The sequence below is a fragment of the Anneissia japonica genome, unplaced genomic scaffold, assembly GCF_011630105.1.
Source record: "Anneissia japonica isolate Jap-2015-1 unplaced genomic scaffold, ASM1163010v1 scaffold5_len213053_cov157, whole genome shotgun sequence".
Taxonomy (NCBI): domain Eukaryota; kingdom Metazoa; phylum Echinodermata; class Crinoidea; order Comatulida; family Comatulidae; genus Anneissia; species Anneissia japonica.
Window position 1 is genome coordinate 183,949 of NW_022740246.1, and position 9,778 is coordinate 193,726.

Sequence of the window (9,778 nt, forward strand, 5' to 3'; positions counted from 1 at the left end):
TTAAAAAACAAAAAAAAAAATGCAAAGTAAAAAAAAAAAAAAAGAAAAAAACGAAAACAGTACAAATTAGAAAGAAACTAGAACATGGCAATTAATTACAAGGTAATGAGAAGCTATTTAAGAAAATGGTATCTTAGATTCATAAGAAAGTTATTAGGAGAAAGTCTTATGTTTGATAATGATAGGCAGAGATGACCAAATAGCTAATAGCTGGAAATTGGGGTGCTAATTAAGGCAACAGTAGGAGAATAAATGATGCTTATTATACAAACATAATCAGTATGTCGACAGTTGATAAAAATAATTAAACAAACATAATTATATTCATTGAAAACTAATTGTTGATTAGCTCTTTACTATTCTTAGCGAAAGGTGAGATAAATCTGCATCTAAATTGCGTAATTTTCCCAATTTGATGATGATAATAATCCCGAATAAAGATCAAGATAAATGAACTTTTTGATTGACTTCAACTGACATTGAAGCAACCACAATTGGTGACGTCAAAGATGAGGATTGTAAGTAATCAGTCACTAATTATTTATAGATAGTCACACTCAAATTTGTTTATAGTAATGAAATACGGTAAAATCAATGGTAATAGAGACATAAGTAGGGACAGAGTAAATCAAAATACAATTACTCTATTTGTCCAATTCAATAACAGTCACATATGGGCTGGGGACACAGAGGATGCATTGATTTCCGCCGATATCGGGCAGTACGCAGGAATAATTTTCTGCTCATTTTACAAGAGCTCTGAACTATGTAGGCCTATTTCACAGTCAGAAGTTACTACCCATAGTTTTATGTATATTGTTTTTAATAATAATAAACTTATTACTAATAATAATAACGTAGATAATGATGTTGTTGGTGATGTTAATGACGACGATGATGATAATGATGATGACGATGATGATAATGATAATGACGATGATGATAATGATAGTGATGATAATCATAATAAGTATAAAATAGACTCTATGCTGAGTAAGTTCTAAGCCCTAGCCTACTAATGCATATTCAACGGAGGCTAATAAATACCACTGTTAAAATTAATTATCCAATAAATAATTTACTGACATTCTTAATAGGCATAGAATTGGGTGTAAAGGTAAGAATGCAGACCTTATTTAGAATGCCTAGATGTTGATAAGGTACTATGTCGGTAGACTAGTATCTACCTTTTATATGCATCGATAAAACCACACACTTACGGTAATTCACCCATGAATTATTTGAAGAGAGATCCACCAACAACAACAATTAATTTGATAATAAATACACTGTTGTGCCCCGTGCCCTTTTTTACAAACTGTCAATCTAAGCCTATCTAAATTCTATACAGGTGTGAATTTGCTCTGTGCCATCGTATTTTACACGCGTGTGCTCTCAAAGTACTGAGAGATATTTATATCGACGGTGCATAGTCAGAACACTATAGCAACTGGAAGAAAGTAGGTCTGCGCTTATGTATATTTACACAAAGTTACTTAAACTAGTACCTTCAACAAAAAACGTCTAAGCGACTTCTGTTTGTTGTCTTGCACTCTTTGTCTTGCAAACTTTGTTTCACAAAAGATTTCACTCACAGTACCTGTTTTAAACACTCAAGGGAACTCGCATTCACGCTGACCTGAAAATTAATAACGTGATAAAGAGGCCTGGGGGTAATACTAATATAGATTATTGTATACAACGAACTTTCCTTCAGAAGTTAGCACTCAGCTTTTGAGTACACTGTAGCCTAAAATTGGACGGAAAATTTTAGTAAACAGTTCGATATACTTTAAAGAACACATTGAAACCGTATGCGTAACATCAGCAACATCAACAAACCTCTCTAATTTCATGAAGAAATCGTTTATTGGATGGCTTTAGAAAACTGACGAGTCTGTTCTACAAGATTGGCATTGTATTTAAAAGCATTACTTTCAGGATTTTGGAGAGAGGAATGGTGGCGCCAGTTTGCCCGACGAGGGGTTCCAGTTCCCCGAAGGGGACCAATGTCCCCGACGAAAATATATGGGCATGGTCCGGCGTATGTCTAAAGCCCCCGAAAAATATGACAATTTAGGGTTTTCAGAGACTTATTTAATCGGTTTGGGGTCTAATAATAGGCCTATAGGCCTATGTAAAAAATACATACATTTTTTCTCCCCGACGAATTGTGGTTTTTCCACAGGGGCCATCTCTCTCCACCAACGGTTCCTGCCCCCTCCCCCAAGATCCACGCTGCGCCAACCCTGGAGGAAAGTGCCAGTTTACACCACCAGTCTACCGTTATCGTTACTGTCAACAGAATTTTAAAAATGGTGCAATAAGAAGGAACTTCTACACTTTTTTAATTTCTCCATGGTAGCCTCATAACGAAACCCCAAATTGATCATCAAAATCATGATTGATAGGTCTATATAGCAACCTCAGATGTATACTGTAGTTCACATAAAATACGGTCATCGTCCATTAAGCATTGAGTGTGAACTCATTGCTTAATCAAGAAATATAAATGCACGTATTGTCTATTTTTAAGTGTTAAACTACAACAGACTCCTATTAAGCGTGAGTTAGGCCTACCATTGCATTTAGTTTACGGGAAAACTTAAAGGTCTATGATGGAAAATGATGGACAGTATCACGAATAGAAGTTATAAACGGAATGGAAGTCATTTTGAGAAAAAAAAAAGAAAATGGAGTGGCACACAGACCTATCACAATGTTTGATAGCTTGAGGATGGGCTCAAGTCTGAGCATTTATCATTATCTTAACAATTTCCTATTTATGTTAAAATTATAGATGTTGAGTTTAGAATTTTTGAGGAATGCCGTAACTCATCAGTTCCCGGCTAATGAGATAACGAGTATCATTAGGCATACTTGTTTCTAACCAAATTTAATTGGCAATACATAAGAGTCTCCAGCGTAAGTCAATTGAATCAAGTACAAGGTAAGAGACGAAGAGAGTTGTGGCTTAGTATCTACCTGACAAAAAATGAAAATCAGAATATAAGCTAATACGAGTTGTCATGGTTTGATTAAGATATATCATAGAACAGGTTGAACATAACTGTCATGAAAGCCAACTTGAGCGGAAAGTATCATATCAAAAGTACACGCGGTGAAGGTTGAGTTTTAAAACTAAATCGAGTTAATACATTATTGTTATTATCAGACATAACAGAAATCTCAAGCATATAGCGTATGATTAGGTGTACTGCTAAGCGCTTGGATTCATCCATCAATGCAGTGAATAATTGCAAATCAATGTCGAATGTCGAAAATGGTAGGCCTATGTCAAAAGAGAAATGGTGTGTAATATTTTTTTTTAATCATTTTAGTGTTATTTTCTTCCAATTCTTTAGCATTTTCAGTAGATAGTAGAATGGCATAGTTGGTTAAAACTTGCGGATCCACTGTTTGTGTTAAGGATAATGGGGAGTACGTTTAATCGGCGGATGGTTTATGTGTAAGCATATTATATAAAGAACGTAGTCCACTCAATGAAAAGTACAAAAAGCACCACTGACTGAACAGCAGTTTCGCAGGGACCCAAACGCCAAGCCCAAAATGAGTTACTACATTTTACTTTAGAAAAAATAATGTAAGGTATAATAAGGAAGGAAGGAATATAGGCCTAAAAGGAAAGAAAATATAAGGATACCAATAAAAAGGAAAATGAAAGGGGAAAGAAGGTAAACAGAAAAAATAGAAAGAAAGGGTAAGAAAACAATGGAAAAAACGACCACACACTTCTGTTTGTTCAGATTTATGTTAAATTAGTAAGGATAATTAATAGTATGCTTAGATTAACAGGACGATTACTCATTTCTATCTAATAATCATAAGAAGTATTTACACCAACTTTGATTGCCTAGTCAATGACTACCAACAATTGATAGCATATTATTATTACTTATAATTATAAAATGAATTTTAATAACAATTTTATGGTAATAAATAATCGTATTATAATCGAGTGAACGCCAAATTTGGCATTGTATGAATTCTTAGTGTGATCGCCAGTGATGAACAACTGAGCACGCTTCCGTTCATTATATTAGGCCTAAGATATTCCTGTTAATTTCGTTTGACGTTTCCGTAGATCTCTAATTACGACCAAACATCTTCGTTAATTTACTTTAATTCCAGCCAAGCAGGTGGGAGTGTTCTAGTATATAAAGTTCCACCCCGATAAAATAATGCAGGTGTTGTCATCATCGGTCTATTTGTCTTCCGGAATTCGATAACTGCGTCGTGAGATGCTTGTATTGACGCGACTGCGACGTTCTGTCAGTGTTGATGGAACGGCAACGTTAGATACCGGCACTCTGTGTTGACGTAATTGCGACGAAATTTGCATTCTGGTAAATATAATATCTGACGATGTTATTATCCAACTCAACAACGCATGCACAAAAGCGATGACATGGTTCTAACAGAAAATTGAATTATCTCATGAATGTGAATAATAAATTTGATACAGTAAATAAATCCCAATGCTCTAAATTTCTCGTTTTGGCGGTCTAATTATGTTGGGGATTATTTACAATTCAATCAGGCCATTGAAAATTTGAAGACATCAACACATTCAAGTAAATAAATTAAACATTCCGGATTTGCTAAGATAACGCGAAGCATAATATTTGTACACTTGTTGTGTTTCTTTAAAAGGGAGGAGAGAGACGAAGTTTGGGTTGCTTTAGACTTTTACATTGAGATGAGAGCACCATAATAAACATAGTATTTTCAAAAGTAGGCTCGCTAATATCATTTCAGTTTTTGATTGCGCATAACTGTCAGAATACACTCATCTAAATGACTAAATCTTTAGAGTATAAACGAAAGATGTGGCGTATGAAATACATTAATGTAATTAAACTAGACGTTGTCAGTGTGCCAGGACGTAACAATTGGTTGGAACCATGTGGCGCAGTAATATGGATTCGGGCTCTCATTTAAAAGGTCGTGAGTTCGAATCGGACGTAAGTCACATTGTCTTTATCCTTGGGCAAGGAAGGTACTTTATCGCTTTACCTCTCTTCACAAGACGAGTACTTGGAATTAAATTAGTGTGTATAGTATTGACTTTTGTGAGTACTCATAAAACAATAATGTGGCATGGGAAATGCTCCGTTGCAGTGTGTGCTTTTAAAGTGTATGTCTATATAAATAAGTTAGCATTCGACTTACAGTTAAAATATTATAAATTTGCTAACCACCATATAATTGTCTGAATGGTAGCGTGTGGATTTGGAACGACTTATATTTAACAATTTATGTCTATGATAAAATATAGGAAAAGCTTTGGTAAAAGGGAGAACAACAGTGAATAATCAAGTTTTCCAAATAGGAAGAATACATAGGTCTAGAGTATGATGACAACAGTAAGACTTATTCATTCTTTTCACAAAAAGGACAAACCATCATGAAATGCCTTCCTTTCGATACTTAAAGCTTTGATTAATATTTTGCCTCCTAAATAAACACTCTCGCACTCCACCACTACAAATGATCGGAAAGATACGACTCCATCTTTGATTTTAGTTTAAAATATAACATTTTGGGAGTTAGAGCAGAGGCTTTGAGTTAACAGATTGAGTTAAACTCTGTGCGTTGCACCGATGCGTAACGTGCGAAATATGAAGAATTCGAAGTCGATATTTTCTTACATCCTACAGCTGTTCACGTGATCATGCTGTTTCCTACACCAACTGGCAAAACAGGTGTTGGACTTCGGTCGCTTGGTGACAAAAAAGATTGTTCGAACAGTGGGGAAAAATGTGTGTAACATTTCAAGTGATCTTAAGAATGTGGTTAAGAATACTAAATTTCATTTATAAAACTGTAAATCAAAGAAAACAAAATATGACGACGACCAAACATAACAGTGGAGGTGTTCGATATGTTAGACAGGGAAACAATGCATGGTTTATGTATGGATAAATGAATGTGAAGGAACGTCAAAAGTTCACCAGGGAAAAACAGTTTTGAATTGACTTGATGGTTGCTAACATAGGATCGTGATATAACATTTAAAAACAAGTATGGTTATTTACCGACTGCCTCTTCTACCTCCAGCGCGTAGTGTAGAGCTGCCTGAATGTTGCCTATCCGTATGTGTGCAATGATTGAAGTCAATCCCGGGGTGAGTAATGCGACATCGGTAGTCCATACTGGTGATGCTAAGTTACCAACCTCCTCTTGGGTGTGAGTAAATATTTCACCGTTCGGAGGAATCCATGGTCCACAGATAGTACCCTTTATCTAAAAACAAGAACAGATTTATTACGAGCGTCATTCAAGACTGTTTTAATGGCACTCTCTAAGTATACCAAAATGCAGTCCTGTCGACGTGGAGGAGGCCTAAGGTATTTAGGAATCATTAGCGGGTCCAGGAATTCGAGCAGAACGCCAGGGAGAGACTATTACAGATCAAGAGTCCAGCCCATTTTAGCCACACCATCATTGGGGTTCTGGTAGGAATTTTAATGACGATGGCACCTCTATGAGACCTAAAGGTAGGCCTACATTCACACCGAATCCGGATTTTCGGATCGGAAGGCCTAATGAACCGATCAAAAAATCGAACCATTGTGTAAGAATAGGGACGCTTGCGTTCGGCGGATCTGATCAAAATGCAGCTTAAGTAGACACTTAAGCCCGGCACACAGAGCGCCAACCCTCGTCGGTCAACCAACCCGATTTTATGACAAAGCGCGGACATTGATTCGTCGACCGACGGTCCCGGCTTAGGCAAATTTCAATGTGATTTTCTTTTTTCCCCTATAAGAAAGTAACCAAATTTTTGGAGGGTGACTAGCCCCTCTTGAATCCGAACTGTGAATAGGGTTTTTTTTTTTATTAGATTTATTTAAGCCATGGATGCTAGTATAAATATCCATTTGCAACTAGGACGTTATTATTTTCTAATTTTTCTAATGAGTCATTGGAAAACTATATAGTACATAAAAACAATATATTTGACTGCATGACATTAAGCCTAATAATCAAAATAATTTCTTTTACGTCCTATAACATCAACCTACAACTTAAACAACACATTGGCCTGCTAATTTAATGGAGATTCTTAGGTTACCTCATCCTGTGGACACGAGTGGACATTAACATGATGCAAACAGCAATTGTCCGTGTTTTGGTCCTCAGCTGGGCAGGACACATTATAACAAAATTCCTTTGCCAGGGCTATAGAACTGAAATGAATCAAATTATTACTTTAAATAATAAAGTTTAATAAAAAATGAAAGTCACATCAGAGCAGTATAACTGTTTTTAATCATTGAAGTAAACACACAAACTCGGGTTCTTCTTCTTATCGAGTCACTACGTAGCTAGTGTGTATCATCTTGCTTACGTAGTGTGGTAGAAGGATTTGCAGGTGATGGATACCTGACATGGGCCGCGACGTAAATGCTCCTTCTGTGACCGGACGGGGACTAGAAATGGACCAGTACACCGGGATAACTCCCTACTCTTCTCGAATGATGTACTGGGTTCTTTAAAGTGCACACGAGCCAATTGTGTACACTGGGCCTACGGTTTATAGTCCTTATCCGAGAAGACTTGTTCCACCACCAGAACCATAGGCGAGCGTGCCGTTCGAACCAACGCCGATATTATGGCTGTACGTCACGGTTCCCCTGTCTTAACCGTTCGGCCAACCGGGTTAATTTATTTTTATATAAATACGCATAGGCCTCTTTTTTATGTTTAAATAGCGCACATAATGATGATGGTGATAATTGGTCTATTGGGCTAATTACATATATAGACATATTACATATTGTATATAAGCCTACATATTAAATTATAAAATAGTACAATTATAATAATTATATTGATAATTATACATTTTGTCATAATGTAAATAGTAATATATGGCAAACACATCCTCCTTGTAATAGGCCTAGATTTGAACTGTTAATAACAGTTCTTACCTGAAATTAAGAATGATACCGTAATCCCGAGCGTACTCCGAATCTGGGTTGATAGCCCACTCGAAGAATTTATCATTAGCGGTGATAGAATACTTGACTTCGAACGTTTTTTCAGCTGTAACTGTTGTGGGAGGTTTTTCTACCCAAGAAAACGATAAGCCTGTTGGAATATCAAAATAAATATCTATTGTTTAAAAAGTCAAATTTTGTATTCCTAAAGCACAATCGATAATGAGCACTGGCGCACCCCTCAATAAATTGCGTGTAACTTCTAGCAAAACAAAACTTATATTAATTTAAAATAGAAATAGGCTATTCGCCAATTTTCCTAGTTGAATTTTCATGTTGGTAGTGAAACCCTCGATGTAGTAAAAAAAAACGTCAGTTATTTAGGAAGACTTCAAATCGATAAAAACCTTATTATTACCTGGAATGATCATATCTGACAATTAAATGAAACTATTGGGTTATAAAATTAACATCCTAAATATATTGGAATAAACACAAAATTAATTTCTCTTAAATATCCTTTACAAAAGTACAATCCAACCCTAAATTTTTTTCCCTAACGTTGGAGGGGATAGACAGGTCTTTCTCACCTGGGCAACCACTGATAATGAAAAAAAAATGTTTCCTCCCATTGCATTCGTCACCATGCCAAATATCATCTCAAAACCAAACAATAAAGCAAACTTCCAAGTGAAGGAGCAGTAAAAACCTTAAAATCACAAATGATAATACAGAAGCAAAGGATAATACAGGGGGGACCAGGGGAAGCAAATCACAAGAAATTAGATTACCTTTTTCCTCACAATTAATGTAATTGTTTTTGTCCTCATCTCCAGCGTCTAACGGCCAACAGTGAAAAGTAGTCTCGCCTAATGCGTCATGCCATCCCGATCCTCTCTATCCATTAAAAATATAAAGAAAGGAAATAGATAATTGAAATGTGCAACATCAAACAACAGCACACAATTAACAAGTAGATTTCAAGCTCTTTTGATTATTTTTTTGGTTGTTTTTTTCATCATTTTTATTATATCCTGTCTTTTTTATCTGTTTTTATTGATTGATCAATAAATAAATGTGAAGTCTTAGATTCAACACAATGTGTGAGCAACAGGATATCATAGGGTAATAAACTATTTAGCTTCAACAATTAGGCCTATAAATTGCAAAAATATGTAAGTTAAATACTGATTAAAAGTTACGACAGTCCACATTACAACTAAGCTACTCTAAATGTGGTATTCAAGAGAATTGGGCGCATGCAATAAACAGTGCATAACAACGCGTTAAGATCTCATTTCTTATTCTTTATTTTGTTTTACACATTGGGAAAATTAGTCTAGTGTAAACGCACAACTGCAATAGATGTTTACTGGCTCGTTAACCTCATTTGATTCTCAGAAAACCATTAAAGTGGACGTGTTGTATTAAGGTGCGTTTACACACTACTGACACCTAGCGACGGTATGCACTGCTACTTGAAAGATGAGCCTGAAATACTTATACATAATTATACATATATACATTATGTATGTACTATACATATGTACTATATATATAATTATATATATATATATATATATATATATATATGAAATTTCTTTTTTTATGGCTGAGCAGTGAACAGACTATTAAGCACTTTCAAAAACAGTAGATGAGATTGGTAATTGGTACTCGCCCATTTAATGTAGATAATGTGGTTAATGTTCCACAATATTTTGACAATTTTCAATGCATTATGACAATTGGTCTTTCATGTGTGCATACTATATATATATAGGCATATATATATATATATATATATATATATA

General features: G+C 35.3%; 1 protein-coding gene across 1 annotated transcript in view; it reads right to left on the reverse strand.

The window, feature by feature from the left end:
• Window positions 1–5,842: 5,842 nt before the first annotated feature.
• Window positions 5,843–9,778, reverse strand: part of LOC117118219 — a 23,194-nt gene continuing 19,258 nt past the window's right edge. Inside the window, exons 2-5 of the mRNA XM_033262739.1 lie at window positions 8,759–8,864; window positions 7,959–8,118; window positions 7,100–7,214; window positions 5,843–6,267 (exon numbers count right to left, since the gene is read on the reverse strand). Coding sequence (XP_033118630.1) covers window positions 6,052–6,267; window positions 7,100–7,214; window positions 7,959–8,118; window positions 8,759–8,864 — 597 coding nt within the window. The 3' untranslated portion in view covers window positions 5,843–6,051. The remainder of the gene's footprint in view (window positions 6,268–7,099; window positions 7,215–7,958; window positions 8,119–8,758; window positions 8,865–9,778) is intronic.